This window comes from Megalops cyprinoides, chromosome 22 (assembly GCF_013368585.1).
Source record: "Megalops cyprinoides isolate fMegCyp1 chromosome 22, fMegCyp1.pri, whole genome shotgun sequence".
NCBI lineage: Eukaryota > Metazoa > Chordata > Actinopteri > Elopiformes > Megalopidae > Megalops > Megalops cyprinoides.
Window position 1 is genome coordinate 9,209,403 of NC_050604.1, and position 20,810 is coordinate 9,230,212.

General features: G+C 46.5%; 1 protein-coding gene across 2 annotated transcripts in view; it reads right to left on the reverse strand.

The window, feature by feature from the left end:
* LOC118769751 (rap1 GTPase-GDP dissociation stimulator 1-like) overlaps window positions 1-20,810 on the reverse strand; it is a 46,522-nt gene that overhangs the window by 23,185 nt on the left and 2,527 nt on the right. Inside the window, exons 2-4 of one of the 2 annotated variants that reach the window (XM_036517046.1) lie at window positions 14,992-15,099; window positions 9,555-9,677; window positions 5,902-6,027 (exon numbers count right to left, since the gene is read on the reverse strand). In XM_036517046.1, coding sequence (XP_036372939.1) covers window positions 5,902-6,027; window positions 9,555-9,677; window positions 14,992-15,099 — 357 coding nt within the window. Of the gene's footprint in view, window positions 1-5,901; window positions 6,028-9,554; window positions 9,678-14,991; window positions 15,103-20,810 lie in introns of both variants that reach the window. The other variant, XM_036517045.1, reaches the window with a different exon arrangement.

Genomic DNA, 20,810 nt, shown 5'->3' on the forward strand with positions numbered 1-20,810 from the left:
CCAGCGGGGAATCAAACCGGCAACGTTTTGCTTACAAGTCCTGCTCCTTAACCCCTATGCTGCACTGCCGCTCAATGACAGCTTAATGACTGACGGGAAAAATGGATTCTAAGGAACTGCAGATGTTTCCGGGTCTGCTGAATTAGTAAACGCTTTGGGTTTTTCACTGTGCTCATAAAAACCAAATTCCTTTCTTCAGGTCTATTAAAAACGCCAATATTTCATGTAATAAGTTGCAAAAAAAAAAAAAAAAAACATCTAAAGGAAGCAGAGACATTTCTTAAAAGGGAGGCCAGACACTAAAGAGGGGGAAGCAGATGTACACAGAGGAGCTACAGAGCAGGTGCAGATGTACTTTAGTCGACAGTGACGGCAACTGCCGAACAGAATGGACGAACAGTGAAGGCAGCAGAGTTCCCCCCACAGACACAACAGACGGATACTGGCATGCTCCGGAATAAGAAGTGAGAAAGAGAAAAGCAGAAGGGACAAGTCTGCGTGAGCGCACGTGTCTGTATGTGTGTGAGAGCAAGAAGGAGAGAGAGGGAGTGGGAGAGAGAGAGAGAGCTGAGCAGACATCGGTTGAGCTCTGCCGGCACCTGACTGACTCTCCCTCTGAGTAACTGCAGTGACCACTGTGCTGGAGGGACAGGAATCACTAAAGCAACTTGCCTCAGCAGTCCCCACACTTCACTGCCCTCTCCCCTACTGACACCCAAAATCAGGGCTGGATTCAGGTCCATTTCAATTCAGTTAATTCAGGAAATGGAATGGAATTCAGTTCCTGAATTGAAAATTGACCATGGGTTTTCACAAAGATTTTTCAATTAAGGAACTGAATTTCTGTTCTTCCCCTGAACTGAAATTGGAAATTTGGAAATTGGAATTGACCCCAAGTGTGCCCATAATTGCCTGTTCCCACCACCACCAATTTCCCGTTTTCATTATTTAATCTTTAAATCATTACATTTACAAACAGACTTTATGTTTTTCCTTCCCTGAGGTGGTGTCAGAACCTATAAAAAATGGTAATAATTTCCTGGTCAACAAACTCAGGTTTTTAATTATGGATATAATAATCTTCGCTGGTGTGAAACACACAGCAGACCCAGCTCTAACAACGTGTACGTTTTATTTTCATTCCACTTAGGGTGGGGGCGTTGCACGTTATAAATCCTTACTCTCACGCTTACCAAACACAGTCACTGGTCTCAAGCCTCAAACACACTTCCTCCGTCAACTTAATGTGTTATTAAATTATTCTCCCATCAGCGGGCTACCGGTTCGGAACTATTTGCGCTTTAAAACAGTCATTCGTCACGGTGGCGTGCGCTGGTTCTGCGCGACTCCCCCCGCACAGCCCGCTGACGAACGGAGCCGGCCATCAATATTAATGACGGTTACATTAGGCGCGGTGACAGTTTACAAACACGCAGCCGGTGCCGACGGGCCGGAGGCTTCCGCGGTGTAATTTGCGGTGTAACTGCGACGCTACGGCCGGGCGACTCGCAGACGGGACCTGTTACGCCGTCGCGCTAGATTCCGCGGCCAGGGGTGGGTTTGCTGCTCTCCGAACTTCGAAAGACTCCTGGAAAGGTTTCTGCCGTGTCTGCACCCCCCCTCCCCTCCCAGCCAGAATGTTGCTCTCCACTTGGTATAATCTTGTCTGTTTGATACAATCAAGACGCCTAGGAGAGGAGCCAATGAATGATTCACCGGTAAACACAGATGCGAACGGTGGTTTCCCGTGTTTGTACGCTTTTAATCCGGTTTATCAGACTGTACCTGGGCTTTCTCAGCTCCATAAAATGGTGTGATGGAGTGACTTGATAGAGGCACTTGGCAGCTTGAAGTAAATATTTATTGGTGGAACTGTATGCCAAGCACCACACAATTGTGGGGACAGTGGGTAAGACTACCGAACGAGATAATAAATCTCGTTTAAGTGAAAGAAGAATATTGTATCAGTAGCGACAACTGCTGAGGTTCGAGTAAATGCAGCTTAGCACAGAACATTCATGAAAATTGTTTTCATTACAAATAGGACACAGTAATACCTCACAATGTCATGCCCTTTCAATATAATGGAATTGGCATAAATTACTTTGACCTCATTGCCTTCATTGGAACTGGTCACAACATTAGAAATGCAATACTGCAGACTGAAATGAAATTACCTTTCAGAGATGGGCAAACCCATGGAAGAACAAAGATAAATGTCCGAGTGTGTGGGTTGGTGGGGTGATGTAGTGTAAGGGGTGGGGCTTGTAACCCAAAGGTTGCTGGCTTGATTCCCTGATGGAGAATACAACAGCATAGTTCTTGTAAGCTTAAGGAAGGTACTTAACTCACATTGGCTTGGTAAATACCCAGCTGTATACATGGAAAATATGTAAAAACTGTGAGCTATGCAAGTTGCTCTAGATAAGAGTATTTATTAGGATTTATCTTTTGGTTATCTTTGAGCCAAGATGCATTTATCTAGGATCCGCTCTGAGACAGAGTTAATTGACTATTTCCAGACTGTGAGTGGTTGTAAAATACAAGGACATACATAAAGAGTTGAACATGTGTGCTTGAACTGTACTGTATGTGTTTTTCAGCTGATACATGGGCTTTGGCACATATCAAATCTGTGCTTTTGTTTCGCCCAAGGAAATGGTGCGCACGCACAACGTCTCTTCAGCGCTCATCCCTCCTCTGCCCAGACATCAAATCCCATAAAAAGGTCACAGCTGACAGGGAGTAAAAGGGAAAGAGGAGAAGGTGTTTCAGTCTTGCTGGCGGGGGCCGCGGAGGTGGCTGCGGAGGGGCCCCCTCCTCCTCCGGAAACATCAGTTAAGTTTGAGGCGCGGGGCGCAGAGAACGCACGTCTCGATGTCTCTCCCTAAAGAACCTCCTTGAAGATCCCACGCTCTGCCTTCTCTCCTCCACGGCGACAGAGACGAACAAACAGAAACGCTGTCTCTGAACCCAAGCCGCCTCTGCCCTCCTGGGACCTGACAGCGCCAAGGCGAACGGGTTCAGAATGGTGCTGCACCGCTGGAGTTGGTCAGAGCAGAGGGGTGTCTGTGTGAGTCCCACTGGGCCCGTTCGCAATTAGCGAAAATGGCCTTGTGAAAAATCAGCCCTTTGTCCAGAAAAGGTCCAACGGACTGTTTTGTTTGCATTTAATCACTCGCTAATGAGGGCACACACATTGATTTGGAACATTTAACAAAAACTACAAAGAAATGGAAATGTATCTATACGTTTCACTACAGGCTGTGTTCTGATATGGGTAAAATGCTGCTTGCAGGACACTATTTTAACATTAATTTGCTTAGCAAGTGTCCCTCTCATGGAAAACGTACGTTTTGCATCATACTCAATGATAGCTGGATACACACTGAAGTAATTCAGGTTTAGTCACTTCCTTAAAGGCACAAAATAGCCATACCCAAACTGGGAATCAAACCTAAAACCCTCTGGATACAAGCCCTGGCCCACCATACTCTAAGATCTTAGCCCTGAACATTGTAGTTTTAACACACAGCCAGATTGTGACAAAGATTTTAAAAAATGCTGCCCACTCCCTCTCTGCTTGGTGCTCTACGTGAACAGAGATGAATTGTGGGCAAAGGACCTGCGACAGATTGGTGTCCAGTCCAAGAGGTGTACTTGTGCATCAAGCTGGTTAATGCGTCAGAAATCGGAACAATCTCTGACCCCGTGAGTCACTCTTCTCCCTGCTTAATGTTATGAGTCATTACCACTTATCCGGCTAAGTGTTTTTGGACAAACTGATCAATATGAAGATTATATGCCTCCATTCAATTCTACATTCATTTTTCATCATTAAACAACATTATTAGCTTGCCAGAAGGTGAATAAATATGTCACTTAACAAACAAGTAAACAAAAACACTGCTTAAATTTGGTACGCAGTATTAAGGGTACAGTGCATTTCTGTAGGTTTAACAGCGGCCTGTATATCTGGATCAAAAATGTAGGTCTAGGACACCATGGCTCAACCTTCTTTGCTATGTAGTAGTCTTTGTATTGCCTGGCTTGGGTGAGGTCATTTTTCTTCCCTATAACATCACAATGGCACAGGAGTTGCTCTGCACAGTATCATACTATATAATACACTTAGCATATATGTATGGCTGTCAAGTATATTCACACACTGATAGAATGGAGACTGTAGTATGTTTCAAAGTGTCCCAATGTCATAACACAATCACTGAAAAAAGAAGAGTGCATTGACTGCACATTATCCAAAAAGTGTTTCTTGTTTCATATCCCAGAATTCATTGCCAAATGAAAGGGAGGAACTTATTGGTGGAGGTGGGATTGTAAAAATGTTTTGAGTCTGTACACAAATGTTTACAACCATAGGCATTTATTGATCGTCTTATTTGTTTTCAATTTGTTTCAGGTACTAAGGTAACATGGGTAATTTTTAAGAAACATCTGAAGACAGCTCTTCCGTCCTCACCTGATTACCTGAATCACCACCATCTAAAGCAATTTCTTATGTCCTAAACTCTGTTTTCCTCAAAAAAAAGAATTTTTAATGTTTTAATATACTTGTGTCTCTACCAGCTAGCTTGTACCTTGTCTGGCCTTGTAATGAAATTTGGTCATTCAGCACCTCTATTATTGTGACTCCTTATATGGCTTTTGCTTGTGTTGTACTCTGCCTCACTTGTAAGTCACTTTGGATAAAAAGCATCTGCCAAATGAATAAATGTAAATGTAAATGTGGATCATTTGATACACTGTAGGGTAAGTTGCCCTGGACAGTGAAGGATTTATGAAATAAATACCACTAGTTCATAATTGATGAATAATGACACTTGCATACGTATTGACACATACTACAAGATATAGGAAAGTATGTACTACACAGCACGCTAGCATGGAGCAAGCTAATGTTCAATTTGGAACATAGCCAATTACTACCACATTCTGTTGGAAAGTGATCTCTAGTTACTGAGTGATTCTTAAGAAAATTGAGAGTAAGGGGTTGGTGATGTTGAAGTGGTAGTCTGATTTGTATGGTGGAATTCTGACACGTGTTTCCCTCTCACTTCCACCCTCAATACACTTGTGTAAAGAGTGACAGTTTACGGTGATAACGACAGCAAGGTTTCTTTCTTGGCATTCTGAGTTCTTCACCTGGCCCTCTGTGGTCTGCTGACCATGCGAACACTCCTCATGACAGGATGTGACATCACAATGACCCTCGTATCAGCATTCTGGACACCATAAGCAGCTTGCTCATCATTAGTTCCGCTCTTGTATACACATTCACACATCTCAAATGAATGTCAGTCACAACCCTCCAATGCCCATGGTGACTTTAATTCACTTCAGCACGACCAGCCAGCACTGCTTTTTCCCCCTCTCTGTCTCTCCCAGTGAATGCAAACTCCCTCGGCAGCCCCACAACACCTTCAGATTACATTCTCAACTCACACGCCCGACACGTTTCAGATTAACGTCAGCAAACACGCTAAGTAATCATGAATCCATACAGCGGTCAGGTAGTCAAAGCAGATTATTAAACAGTGCCTGTCCAGTTCTTTTTTTTTGTTTTTATTCATTTATCTAGAATGGCACAAGATCTTTGTGGCTACATGCAAATGTACTTTTACACTTTGATACATGTTCATAAACAGAAAGGTATTTGAAAGACAAAACCATGTAAAACCGCATTCCTTAGGGATTCCAGCTGGGTCCTGCAGCAAACACACACATGTACATATGCATGCACATGCACAAAGAGACACACACACACATATACGCATGTACACACACACACACACACACACACACTCGCACATGCACACAAAAGCTCCCACACACATACATATTTGCGATGCAGACATGTGTGCAGCTGGTGGGGGTACTCACGGCTGTCGTAGCAGATGTTGCCCAGGGCACGGCCCGTCTGCAGCAGGACCTCCTGGTCCTTGCAGTTCAGCAGCTGCACCAGGGGCGGGACCAGGCCGGCCCCCACGCAGGGGTTCCGCATGAACTCTGTGAGGGGTGCAGAGAGCCCCGTCAACACACCCCCTGCCCCTAAACCCCCCCCCCCACCCCCCCCCGCATTCAGAACAGAAAGGAAATGCTGCTGATGCCATTCAGAAGAAGAGAGACCAGCAGCATCTACAGTATATCACAAAAGCCCACTAACCCAGTAACAGTCTGCCCTTGAACAGACCCCACTGAAGGCTCATCACGCATTCCTGTTGTTAACACGCATAGCATAGCTTCCCAAGCTGTGCCTCCTTCAGCCAGCCTTACACATTCTGGTGACAACCGTGTGCTTAACTGAGATAAGAGCACATACTAATCTGTGGGGAAGAGCAATGATTGGTACCCACTAGTCCTTTTTCCCCAACCTGTGTCAAGTCAATCAAATAAAACCTGCATTTCAATAACAAATGATTTGTGTACACTGATTGAACAGGTGGAACACCTGTGGGTTTGATCCTTTGGTCAGTTTCGGTCCTTTTTGCACACACGTTATCTCATTTTACAGCACTCTTGTCACCAGACGCGTAGCCTGACATGCCGCTGGGAAGGCGGGCTACGACCGGCGTGGAAAATTAGACATGAGAAAGGCTCTCTTCTTGTGACTGCGTCAGCAGATGACTCAGTATAGACAGACGTGCATGAGCGTGTCAACAGAGTGGGTGCAAAGCCAAATCCACTCAACTAATTCCCACCACCTTCCACTTAAGCCTGTCTTTCCTCCCAGAAAACAACTGGACTCCACTTCATTTAGCTAAGGTTCTGGATGAATTAAAAATGCTTCTGAAGGCTGTGGCGACGAGGACAGCTCCTTTAATCAGCCGCAGTGCTGGAAATGATATTATCACCGCCCCAGTTTCTTAAAGCATAAAATTCTGGAGCTCGCCACAGACATTTGGCTGCATTACCCCTCCCCTCACCCCCCATGGTTTTGGAGTCCTCTGATTATGCCAAGAAAATGGACTTCAATGCCAGATTTCATGGTCTGCATTGTGGAGTCGCTGTTCACAAGCACTACTGGAGCGAATGATGTTAAGAATTTCAAAAAGCAGAGACACCATTGCAAACAAAACCTTTGGCGCCAGAATGAGGGGGGGATACCAGCAGGCTGGGTCAGTGACCACGCCCAAACCATGTGCGCTACTTCACTTTTTCACAGTTGCTAATGACCACACTTGACCGCAACCGTAGCTGCAACCGTGACCATATGTCAGATGAGCGGAGGGCCCTCTGCCCAATGTGGTTCTGATCCGATGCCCTCCGACTGGACATGGGCCCAGGTGTTCCCGGGCTCTGGCGGACGCAGGCGCCCCGCAAGCTCCTGCCAAGCCCGCCCGGTGGCCAGCGAGCTGTCCGCAGCTGCCCGTCACTGGGGGCACCGCTTGAAACCCGTTCATTACCCTCATCAAAGTCCCCATAATTACCCTGACAGCGCCGTGAAAGGGAGCCGCGCTGCGCTCCCCCGCACCCCCAGAGAGCTGTCGCGCCGCCCGGATCTACGTCTGACCAAAAACAAAGCCGGGTAGAGTCGGCCCCGCCTGCCAAATGGCACCACTGGCACCACTCTACTGGAGGGGCTTAAAATAGTTTGGTGTCCGTCTCTGTGAGCTGTGAGCCATTGGCAGGACCCTCCCTCGCGATGGTTTTCTGCCTATTCAATTTGCCAGATTAATTACCGGGCCCTCCCTCCCCCATCAGCTGGATTTCCCTGCATTAACAAACTCCAGGCTCTCTTCAGATATTCCATTGAACAACGCTAAATATTAATGAGCTACCCAGCCTATCCGTCTAATAGGGCTCCCGAAGCTAAAAGGATTAGCTTCCCCTGGCGAGAGCCTGCAGTGGACTCGCGTAAACCTGTTGCCTGGCCAATGACCTCGCTGGCACTCAAGGAACAGGGGAACAAAGCCCGTTGATGCGGGATTCAGCGCATTGCTAGGCAACGGAGACTCGTACCAGCATCCTCTGCCAGCGGCGGGCATCGACCGCCGATCCGTCTCTGCGACACTCCCGCGCTCGTCAACAGCGAGTCTGTCAGACGTCCTTCCACGGGCGAGAAGCGTCCCCTCCCTCGTCATCATCAACACCTCCTTCACCGTCACACCGTGCCCATCCTGTACATCCCGGGGGGGGTGGTCTTTGTGACTTGCAAAACAAATGGAACTTGATCGCCGCCTAAATTAGCGCAGGCTTCAAACGGCAGGAAGCTCTTGTTTTCTTGGAGTGATTTACTTGAGCAAAAAGCAATTCACGTTCCACCGAAGCATGTCGAGCAACACCATAAAAACGCTATTCAATTACTGCGCTGCGCTCAAAGCTACAGCTGGAGTGACGGGGATGCTCAGTGTAACTGATGCCAAGAGAATTTTAATGCAGGAGCACAGAGCTAATTAACTATGCCATATAAACGCAGGAAGATTTGCGGCGGTCAAATGTTCTTCTCGAATACGCAAGTCTCCCCGAGGCGACGGTTTATAACATCTCCCTGCTTCACAGCCAAAACTGCCAGGATTTTATTGTGCCTGACACTTCGGGCAGTCAACACACAGCCAACCCCCTACTGATGCACAGAGATCTCTAGGCAGAATCGTAAAAATGAACACATTTTCTGTGTTTGTGGTACAACTGCAATGCATTCAGTTACAGACTTCTGTTCTATTCTTCTGTTCCGGAATCGGATTGAAGCCACGCTTGTATTTGAAAGAGCGGGAGCAGATTGCTCATTCTGCTGCCTTCTGTCAGCGAGCCAAACGCCATCTGGTATCAGGCAGGCTGCGTCACCCAGCGTTGTCACTCCGCTCCCAATTAACAACAACTAAAAAGACAAGTACGACAGAGCAAAACAATCTTGCACAAAGGAGATGCGTGAGAGAACCCTGAAACACCTGGGAGAGAAACCATGACCAAACTGCAACCTGATTCTCACTGTACTTGAGGTATTCAGGTCCTTGATTCAGAGAACCCCCAGAGAACCCGGCTATCCCAGTTTGTAGTGAGGGTATGTGAAAGATTTGACACCAATGATAGTGCAGAGAACTTTTTGTGGCCCCGAAAAACTACCTCTCTAAACAGCACACAGAAAGGCTCTCTGGAATAATTAACAACCGTTTGCAGAAAAATTAGCATTTAACTTGTATATCTTATTAGAGTTTAAATTCACTTCAGTTACCTGAAAAAAACCAGTAGGTATGTGAAATAAAGCCTTGAGACAATGAATGTATAAAGGCCACATTGAGTGAATTCCTCTTGGTGGAGTGGTTCACGATGGGTTGGTCCAAACAAACATATTTCTTGGTTGTTTTTTCCCCTCACAAAACAATTTTTGATGCGCATAAGATCCGTAACTTAAGACACGCAGACAAGACGGATAATACAGTGATGATACAGTGGATGACACAGGTGGACTATCGACAGGATTACTACAAACACAACACAAGTGATAAATGGAATGATAAAACAAGATACTGACAGGTGGTGTGAGCAAAGGTGAGGACTTTCCAGCGGGGAATTCTGTGGTGGAAAAACCTCACCGTTTTTGGCAACCTCGGCTATGATGTTGGCTACTTTGGGCGTGCAGGCAGTCTGGGGGGTCAGCAGGCCGGGGAACAGGGAGAGGACCCCCGACTCCTGGATCTTTTCACTGGTCTCTGCATCTGTGGAACAAAGAGAAACACCTCCTTCAGCAGGGGGGTGGAAGGTAAACGCACGCAATCATGCAGCTACGGAAAGTGAGAGGTCCCAAAAATAGTTCTCAAGAGTTTGGATGGGCAGCCCTAAATGATTAGCTTAAGAGCCCAGCATGCTGTGCACAGACAAATTCCATCAGAGTGTTAAAAACCACAGACGTTTCTGTTCTTTGGTTAGATGGTAGTGTGACAGAGTATGTTAGAAAGCTGAACATTTGCAGGTTAGGGAACAGGAAGTTTCGGAGGAAGTCGGGTACTGCTGTTGTGCCCTTCAGCCAGGTACTTAACTTAAATTAGGCTGTATAAATAGGTAACGTGGAAAATGTAGGCCATGGAAATTACCCTGGATAAAGATCCTCTGCCATGCAACCAAATAAGAAGGAAACACACAGTTCACTCATTTTCTTAGTTGACACTGTGATGCAGACCAAATTAACTTAAAGGTTTTACAATTGAATCATGGATATTTTCTCAAGTGTCACTCTCAAAAAGTGTGTAAAAGTGGTGTCCCACCAAGGAAGTGAACCTGCAACCTTGTGTTAACAAAAAGTTTTCCAGACCTGGTGGCAGGCAGTTTGAGGAATTAGTGGCCAATCAGTCTGCCTGCAGTCATAATAAAGTAGCTAAAACTCTGCTCTAACACTGTGCATGTGAAATACCAGATGTATAGAAGCAATGCTGGCACCTCTCTGTCTACATGACTGCACATGGCTTCCTTACAGCAAGAGCTGTTTGTTCTTCCCTGTAACACCTGGCTATGTCTCATCACAGAGACAGGAGAGGGAGTGTTGGGTCTGGGGGACAGGAACGCAGGCTGTCCCTGTCACAGGAAGGCAGTGTCTTCCCCACCTCTGTGTCCCTGTCCCCATAGGCCGTAGCCAGTGTCCGTCATGTCTGATCCACTAAGCTGAGTACAGCTGGAGTGGCTTCCTTAAAAATCATGAAAATATGTCAGCTGATGTACAGACTGTCACAGCATTCTACAGGTTTACACACAATGGTTGCTGGATTTTATTTTTTGAATACCAATTGTTTTTTTAAATAATAATGTGAATTTTACATTTATCATGCCAGAGAAGAAAAAAATGAAGAAAACATGCAGAACAAAGAATTTCTTTCCCCAGACAAGCTCCAGCCACACCTCTACTGACTATTGTCTACAGAAAAGGATTTATGGACTGCAATCTGGAAGTGACTTTTCCGTTGTGAAGAGCTGGCAACACTTAGCTGGAACCACTCCCAGACACAACAATGTCTTCAGACTACACGTAAACATTTTTGGCACATGTATTTTTTCTCACATTTTTAGGGCATGCTCACTGCGGCCTTCCACAGTGACCGTCACCGAAAAATACCAGAGGCAGAGCGATCTGTCTCCGTCACACCACCAGGGCTCCCAGCCAAGGCAGGCAGGATGACAGGGACAAGAAGCAGCTGACGAGTGACATTCTCTCACCCCCCCCAAATCCCCAACACTTCCTCCCGAAAGCCCACTTAGCGCACCGCACTTTCCTGGAAACAAAAGGCTTCCGACGTAATGAAGCAGCACCAGATACGCTGCCGCTGACCCTGGTCGATTTGCGAAATGCCAAACGCAGGTAATAATGAGGCAGATGGACTTCCCCCGGCGAGCTGTGCGCTTTACCTCCTGGCCTCAGAGCCACAGTTTGGTGACACAAGAAAATCTGGCGGCTCATGTCACTTTGTAGTCGTATTAATCAGTTCATCAAACAGAATTTGATGTAGAGCTCTGCACAAAAGAATGTAATATAATGGCAATGCAGTAACAGTGGTAATCATTTAGCATTTAATCATCATTTCAGTACCACGTAATATATGAATGAGAAGAAAAATTATACATAATATATATTTCTGTGAGTTTATATCTATGTGTGTATATGTGTGTGTGTGTATATGTGTGTAAATTGCTGTATATCAAATACATCTGGCCCCGTAGTTGCCTGTGTAGTGACACAGAACGTTCACCCTGACTGACCTCCTCTCTCTGCTGTTCGCCACCAGTCAGTCACACTCCCATGACCTATAATTTGGCCCCGCGTTAAAAGTGGCTCATTAGGACCCGTGGGGCAGCCAGAGTGGGTCGTTATCAGAGAGAACGTAGGCGATGGCGGACCCCCCTGTGTGGAGGACATTGGAGGCTGGGGCACAACAGGGGAGGTGGGGTGGGGCGGGGCATTCTGGCCATGGGCTCAGCTGACCCCAGTGTGCTTACAGCAGGCCGGAGCATAACCCCTGGTGCAGCAACCCAGAAGCCACAGATGACAGTCATTGGATCCACAGAGGCAACATCAGCTCAGCACAGCCGCTGATTGGACAGCACTACTTTAGGCCAAATGAACCAGATTACTGGACCTACACTGGAGCAATGGCTTCCTGGTGGAGACTGTCCACCCTTACACCGGAAGGTAGAAGGTTCAATCACCACCTGAGTCACATCAGACACCAGCCCATTTAAAAACGATGATGCAAATAGCGAACCATTGAAAATGGTTTTATTTATTTTTATTTTTACTTATCCTTTATTTAACCAGGAAGGTCCCATTGAGATACAATATCTCTTCTGCCAGGGACTCCTGGTCAAGATGGGCAGCAAAATGAAATAAAAAGGTTTCATATAAAGGTACAAACAAGGACAGATAAGACCACAGAAACATATCAAAAATACAACAAACAGACATAAAACATACAGGGATCAGGGGCTAAGAAGAATCATGGAAAATAATGGCACATGTTCAAAGCAATGACATTGTTCTGTAAAAACAGATTTTTAAAATATTTTTAAGCATGTTGAGAGAGGGTAAAGATTCCAAGTTAAGTATGCCTTGCAGCTCATTCCAAACTTGTGGCACATCAAAGGAAAAGGCAGATTTACCCAGCTCTGTTTGGGTGGTTGGGACCATGAGGACAATTTTCTCTGATGATCTAGTGTTATACCTACCAGGGCAATATATCAGCAAACTAGATATGTATTGCGGTAATTTCATAACTGTTTCATATAAGTTACAATGATGTGTACAGGCGCTTTCACCAGTTACAAACTGCAAAGCAGCATGACAGACTACATCTAGTTTTTTCAAAAGAGATGAAGATGCATGCATATAAATTACACCACCATAGTCTAATACTGACAAAAAGGTACTTTGAACTAATCTTTTTCTAGCAGTAAAAGGGAAACATTTTTAAACTTAAATAAAAACATAACCTTGGTCTGAGTTTTTAGGAGGCTATCAATATGGACACCAAAGGTCAACTTGTCATCAGGCCAGATGCCAAGGTATTTATAAGAGGTAACCCTCTCTAGATGAGTGCCATCTAGCGTTAGGACCGTACAGTAAGTGGGTGATGAACGGGAACATGTAAAAGTCATAAATTTGGTCTTTTTAGAGTTTAATACCAATTTTAATTTAACAAGAGACATCTGCAATAAGTTAAAAGCAGTCTGTAAATAGTCTAACAAAGATGATAACAAAGATGCCAAACCATTTAAAAGACGGCAGCTACTGCTTCTGCTTGGCATTCAGCATAATCCACTAACCGTCTTATTTTGCCTGTATCGCTGATGTCCTGTTCGGAAGAGGGACTGAAACCTAGTGCAGACTCAGTGGTGATTTAGACTGCGCCCAGATATCGCACCCTTACACACTTGCCAATTCAATGCTTAGCCACAGATCTCAAAGAACCATAGGGTCTTTTATACGACATCAAAACAGCCTGCAGCTTTTTTTATGCTAATCTATCATTTCAAACCTGGTTTATAATGGGCTTTGCCCCTCTTAAAGTCTTCACGGTGCTTTGCGTCGGAGATGCCTGGGATGAACGTTCAAGGTCACGCAACGAACCAATTACACAAAGCATGAAACCGAATGCCGTTCTGCAGTGGTGGGGCCTTGAGCACCCCCCCACACACACGCCACCTCACACAGCGAAAGGAGGGACCGAACAGCCTGCACTGATCAAAGACTGCTGGGACTGAATGTCAATCACCCAGAGAAAATGTATGGAATCAACACCTTTGCATCTCATCTTGACTGTGGGAGGGAAAAAAATAGCATTGCAAATGCACTGGAATATGAAACAAGTGTTAGAGCAGGTTGGTGCCGATGATACGCATCATCTCTGAGATGTCTGAGGCTGGCGACTTCCAGGGGAATCTGTGGCTAACCCCATTCAATTCATACTCGATTATGGGCAACCGACATCTGTTTTCCACAAGGAAGGGAGGCTTAATGCGGTTTACGCATGATGGAATGAGGGCCACTGCCATTTTAAGAGTTGGAAACCTGCGGGAAAACCAGCAAGCGCCCATATTAACTCAGGCCCCCGCTGCTCGGGAACGCACCGGATCCACTGAGAGGCTTTACTCAATTAAAAGGCAGGGAAATGACCGCGACGGCCGGTTCATAATTGCATCTGAGGCAGGGCTAACCGCAGGAAGTGACAGCGAGGGCTTCCTCTCTTGGATCTGGATGAAGGGGCGAAAGGCGTTGTGCAGCTCTGGTTAGCACACCAGCAAAACGTCAGACCCGTAACAACAGCGATGACGCCAGAAAAAGAAAGCGGAAATTGACCTTGATGAATACCCCCCGCTAAAGTGCCCGGTTGCGATCACTGTCATATGCCCAACTAACACCGACATCCGATTTACGGTAATTGTATACTATTGCGGGGCGCTGAAATTCCAGTCTTGGGTACCCAGCTCCAAAACCAGACAGGAAAAAAACGTGGCCAAACGTAAAGGCACAGTGAGGGCAGAGTGTCTGTCGTTAAAAATAAATAGATAAAACATAAAACCACACATTTCCCAGCCTGCAGAGGTACGGCAAGCTTTTATTGCAGATGAATTCTGAAAACATTAAAAAAAGCAATTCATCTGAACAGAGCAGACAGCAGTCATGGAGGGGGGGGGGGTCTTATAAATACACATAGGGTTGATTACTCCTGCCCCTTTCGGGGGGGGTGTGGCGGTGCTTTCTTTTTGGTCCACACCGGTTGGTAATGATTACATCGGTTTTCAGTGTCTCTGAACAACACAATGCAATTCGTGTGCTTTGTGGAAACTCTCGAGAACAAAGCAGAACAAACCCCCAAACAAAACCCATCGGTGTCAACAGACACACGGAGCCGGTTCCAACAAACTTAACGGCAGTTTCTACCTCAAGACCCAATAAGGGCACCTTGGTTTCTGGAACTGGAACGGGCCGGTGGCTGGTGGCTGGGGCAGTGCTGGTGGTTAGCAGTGCTACGAGGGAGCCTTGCTTACTGTTGTGGGCCAGGGCTTTGAGCAGGCAGTCCAGGCAGCCCTCCATGCTGTCCACGCCGCTCTCGGCAGACGCCAGCTTCAGCTTCTCCAGAGCTCCACACAGGTCATCTGCTGGGGGGGGAGGGGTTAAGAACAGAGAGGAGTCTGTCAGGGGCTATCCAAAGCAGCACATTCCCACAGAGGGACAGGGAGGCTCTGAACACACACACACACACACACACATACCCATTCACCCATCCCCTTACTCCATCTACAGCTCACTGTTATTTGAAATTACATTAAACATGCTGTGCGTGCAGCCAACACAAAGTCGAACCGCCCGTATTTCATAACAAATGCAGCTTCTGTCTGAAGTTAATGCCTAGGTGTGAACCAATGCACCTTGTTCCCAAGGGAAAAATAAAACAACCTTTAGATTTCCTTACACATCCTCAACTGGTTCAAGCCTACGCAGAGACCCATCCATACAGCAGCTTGTTAATGCTGCCCTAAATATTTTTATGTCAGGTCCTTGCTTATATCATGATGAGCACAGATGATTATTGCACCAATACAACAACAGCAGCCTAATGGGCCTGTCCACAGCCTACTCTAAGCCAATGTTCTCGACTCTCTCTCAATAGGTCTGTTTATGAGGCTATTGATCAAGTGCATGGAGGGAGCTCTTCCTGTTCATTATGCTCCCAGAATTCAAAGGGAGAGACACCTTTTCAGGCAAAGTTTCCTTTAGCATGTCTGTCTGTACTCAACCACAATCTGATGTTCAAACAGACGACAGGTTTTGCAGACAGGAGTGTCGCCTCTTTGTCTGATCACTATGGGTGCACGCATGAACCCACCCTGGGACACAGCGCCACCTAGAGGACAGCAGAATGAAGGCGAACATACCCGTGGGACACACGACCTACACACGGGGAGAAATATCCAATCACAAGTAAGTTACTCCCTCACCACGCTCATATGGCTGTAGCACGATCCATGATACAGTATGGATCACCATGTTAATGGCAGCACACTACTTTCAAGTTCAATGAATTAGGCATGACAATAGGCAATAATGCAAACAGTCAAGGCTTTGCTTTCCTTTGCACTGTGTTCCTTTAAAACCAGATAACAGCAGCAAAAAGGCAACATCTCCTCACACTTCTGTGATGGGGCAGATGATGTTGGCAAAACACACATGTGCACACACACACACACACACACACGCGCGCACTGGATGCGCTCTGCTGAAAATGGTCTGTGGGAGGTCCGCTAATAGATCTGCTCAGAGTGATTCACTTATGACTACATATTACCTAGCGCTGCTCTCATTAAGGCAGCAGTAACTGCTGAGATTAGGCTCGATTGAATCACCGGGCAAAGAGGCTCATGGGAAACCAGGCCCGGCTGATCTCTTTCCCTTGAGAAATGCTTTCACCGCAGACCCTGACAGACTTACCCTCCCAACAAAGTCCTCAGGACCTTACACCGCTGCTGGGGGTTGTGGGGGAGTAAAGCACATATACTCAGAGATTCTCTGTTAAGCCCCGGTCCACAGAAGACGATGGCCCCCGCGGTCGGAGAGGAAATTAATTTTAAAAGCCCTCGGCTCTGGTTAAACGAACCCTGCAGAGGTAGGACATCACGGAGGCTTAAGCCGCGGTGGCTGTGTAATGGAAAAGGCCAGGTGCCTCGGCGGCACACTTTCCCAGATGGACTCTGTGTCGAAAACAGTAGGGTTCACTTCTGAGCAGAGGACGGAACATGGTGTGCTCCTCTTCACTCCATCAAGACATCACAAACACAGTCAGGCTGACCCTGTTTTACTGAAACCTGTTTCCCCTTTCTGTGTGCTGGTCTGGTATTGCCAAAAAATCAAATATGAAGTTGCGATAGCGTAATATACACAGTTCAATATCATTTCGTATCCAAAATGCTTTCCATTTTAACAGTATCTCAACAGCCAGATTTCTCTCACTAGGCTAGGCTCCTCAACCGGGATGACTGGTCTTAAAAGTGGCTGGTCCTGCATGTTGTGTATGATTATGTTAACTTGCAGTTCTGTAACGGGATAACACCAACTGAGAAGAACTTTCATGTTTCAGTTAGGCCTAACTTTTGAAGGCTGAGCGCCACGATGAATTAAGAAGGCTTAGAAGGCTGGGACGCTTCTCACAACGACGCAAGGATCAGGGACCAGTGACTCACCCGCTGCCATGCGTATCAGGCTTGGGCCTCGCAGAATCCGTTAGTTAAGAGCGTGCTCTAAATCCTGGCGCTTTAGACACCTTTTAGTGGCAGATCCACTTCAGGAAAACATCATCGATTCAAGAGGGGGCCGTAAAAACAGGGAGGCGCCTTCATAACCATGCCGTTTCACAGCGCAAGCCGAAACGCTAGCCTGCTGTATATCTTTCCTGAGGCGGAAAGAAAAACACCCATCTGTTATAAGCATACTTCTTCACAGCTCTCTCTGGGGCTAGAGATGCAAATAAATGAACGCTGCTTACGGTAAGCAATCGTTTCACCAACTACTGATCTGGAAGAGAAGTCAGCGACATAGACACAACTGCAGGGACAGCAAAACACACTTATTTAATCATAGGGAAGGTCAACCAAGAGCTTGATTCTCTTTTATGGTGGTGACCAGGGGACACAAGGGCTAAGAGGCACTGTGCAGCCAATCAACCGCCGCGGCGAACTGATTGATTGAAGAGATTGAGACGTCCTGTTCAGGATTCTGACCAGGGTTAGCGCTTCACTCTTTCCCCAAGTCCCCAAGGGATCTCTGCAGACCACAGTGAGTCAGGACCTTGGTTTAAGGTCTCACACGAAGGAGACCTCATCCAAAAAAAAAAAAACCCCAAAAATAGAAAAAAACAAACTCTGGTATGAAGCAAAAGCTCTTAAAGGCAATTTGTGATTGAAACACTAATGCTACTGGCACGAGCAAATCCAGACAAGCTGCATTGGGAAAGACAGACCTTATCCAGCCTGGCGAAACACAGCTGGCTATGAGTATGATTGCCCGGGATGAGCATAGCAGAATCATTATTCAGAGAAGGGATCTCTTAGGAGGAGAAGATCAGGAGGTTTTCCTTTTGTTCCATAACCTTTATATATGAAACTTTCTTTCCCCATCATAGTGCACATTAGACAGCTGGTTGGATGTCACGGACTATGGGTGAGTTTCCACTTCAAGATGCATATTTCAATAGTAATAAATAAAACATGAGGCTACTTGTCAAAGAGAAGTTTTCACTGCATATAAAGGTCAGATATTGGCCTGGGATATTTGTCTCTTTGGTTTTTTCCACCATCCTCTTCAAAGGGCCAAAATATCAAAAGGTACAGATACTTAAATACAAATGGTCTACAACAGGCTAAATTCTGGAGCAGTAATTTGTACTGTGATTTCAACCCCCGTCCCTCTGTTGTCACGGCGACACATTGTGAGTTTCGAGGCTCGAATAACGTTCATTCTGGGGTCTGGGTGAAAAGGTTAGTGTTTCCACTAAAAAGATTTCATTCACTACATTCATGTGATCGTCTAATGTGGTACATGTATCGTACGTCATGTTTTGACAAGCAGGGACTAATGATTCAACGAGGGACCGTTATTATCAATGCTACACGCCGCCTTCTATCTTCACTATTGCGGAAATCACAGCCACTCCATGGTGATGGGGGGAAATGAAGGCGCGGGCGCTCCAGCGGCAATTCCGAATGTAACTGTTGTAATTGTGCGAAATGCGATCTATTTAGAGGCATTTCTCTGAAGGCTCCAATTCATTCCGCAATCGTGCAGAGCGAAAACAGTGGGAGGGCCTCAACCCTCAGAGAGGATGTCAACCGCTGAGCTTCCGTGTGGCACCGGGATTATTGATTTATGGACACACAAAGCTCTTGCATGGATCACACGGCCGCGGGTCTGCGGGCACGGAGCACGTCGGCGATCAATCAGTGCCGAAAAGCGCGGCTCCTCGAACCCCGGCGATTCCAGATGCCTCGCGTAAAGCCAGTTTAGCGGAAACGTGATTGATGTGAGTCACGAGTCACATGCGACCGCGCCGTTCCGCATGAGCACATCTGTATCAGCTCAGCTGCAGGCGAGGAGCCTCCCTCGCGCCTAATCAGCTGGACCCCAAGCCAAAGCAACAGATGAAACCAAAGCGCTTTGCTGTCAGCTTTTCCACCTTCTGCTTTGCAAACGAGCGAAACTGAGACGTTGAAAGGCATACGCGCATGATTCATACGAGCAGTGGAACGGGAAAGGCTGACTACATATCGCGGGTCATATACACATAAAGCGGAGGAATGGAACAGTTAAATGCGGGCCAGCGCTGTAAAACTATTCAGGGCCGTCCTGTGTGACGGCCAGTGCGCTGCACACTCACGCTTTACCAGCAAAGCAGAACATACCAGAGATGAAAACCTGGACAGCTTCATACGGAAAAATCTGCAGGAGCCGTGCTGGAGCGGAGCGAGGCCAGCGGCGTAAATAAAAGGCCCTGGGAATGCTCACGGTTATCAGAGCGCAGATCCCAGTAATCTTCCAGGGGGGCGGCGGTGGTCAGTGGCTGGGATCTGGAGCTCAGAGGAGGGCTCAGCAACCCTGCCGAACGCCCCCCCCTCCCCTCACCCCCCCACCTCCTCCTCCTCTCCACTTGCCCAGCAGGCCCGGGCCCAAGAGACGGCGAGCCAGACTGCCACTGCAGTCCACACTGCAGTGCTCCAAATGACAGAGGGCGGTGACTGAAAATGAGGTTACCTGAATCCCCATAATGCCTGGATCTACTGTAAGTAAATATGCTCTCAAGGAATCTGTGGATTTGACCCAGTAAATGCAGTGCTAGCAAGGAGCGCCCTTTTATGACTGCTGTGCATCTATGATGGACATCTGGTAGCTTCACTCTCCCACCCCCGGTGTGGAGACACACCTCGGAAACAGGCAAGGGTTTGCCACGCAGTCTCAGTGGATACGGCGCTGTAGTCTCAATCTTAATTACAAGTAGAGGTAACGAAAAGCTTTGCAACTTGGATGTCTCAGTTAAAAAACAAAAGCACTGAATAGAGTGCAACTAGGGTAAAACCATATGGAAGACACCAATGTTAATTGAAATGTATGGGGTGGGTGGGCTCATCTTATGTTATTGTTCTGTTTTTGATTGTATTATTCTTTGCATTTGTCTGATTATATTCATTGTGGCATTGTATCTGTATGACTTTTTTATTTACAATATTGTTTTGTCCTTGTTTCTATTGTTCTGTCATGTGTCTTCTCACAATATTTATCATTGTTAATATGGAGATATAATAAAGTTTACATTGAAAAAAATAGCAAAAGACAGAATTAAAACTTAGGACCCATAACTACAGTCAACCCCCCAACTGGTGTATGGACAGCCAAGGTCAGTAACGAGATTTCCTCTTCTTATTTTTTTTCTGTACAGTTTCCTATATGCTCTTTCCTGTTGCGCTTCCTTTAGGAAAAACAGAGGTGTACTTCGACAGGACATACAGGGCATCCCAGCTAACAGAGGTCACTGGGGACCTTCAGCTGCACTTCCCATCATGCACTGCTCCTTTACAACACTGAGCAGCTGTCTCTTGTTGCTCACTCATGCACCGTGTGACATATGTCAACATGTCTATTGACATACGAACTTGTATGTTTGGCTAAGTAAGATCTGCCATGAGGAGTGAGAAAATTCAATTTGAGACTGTGGGCGAAGAAGCTGTAAGCGGTAGGAGTTCATTTTCTTTCTCTACTTTGAGAATGTCTGCTCAACCACTAGTCGTAAAATCCGTCCCAACTCAGCACTGTGTTCAGGGAG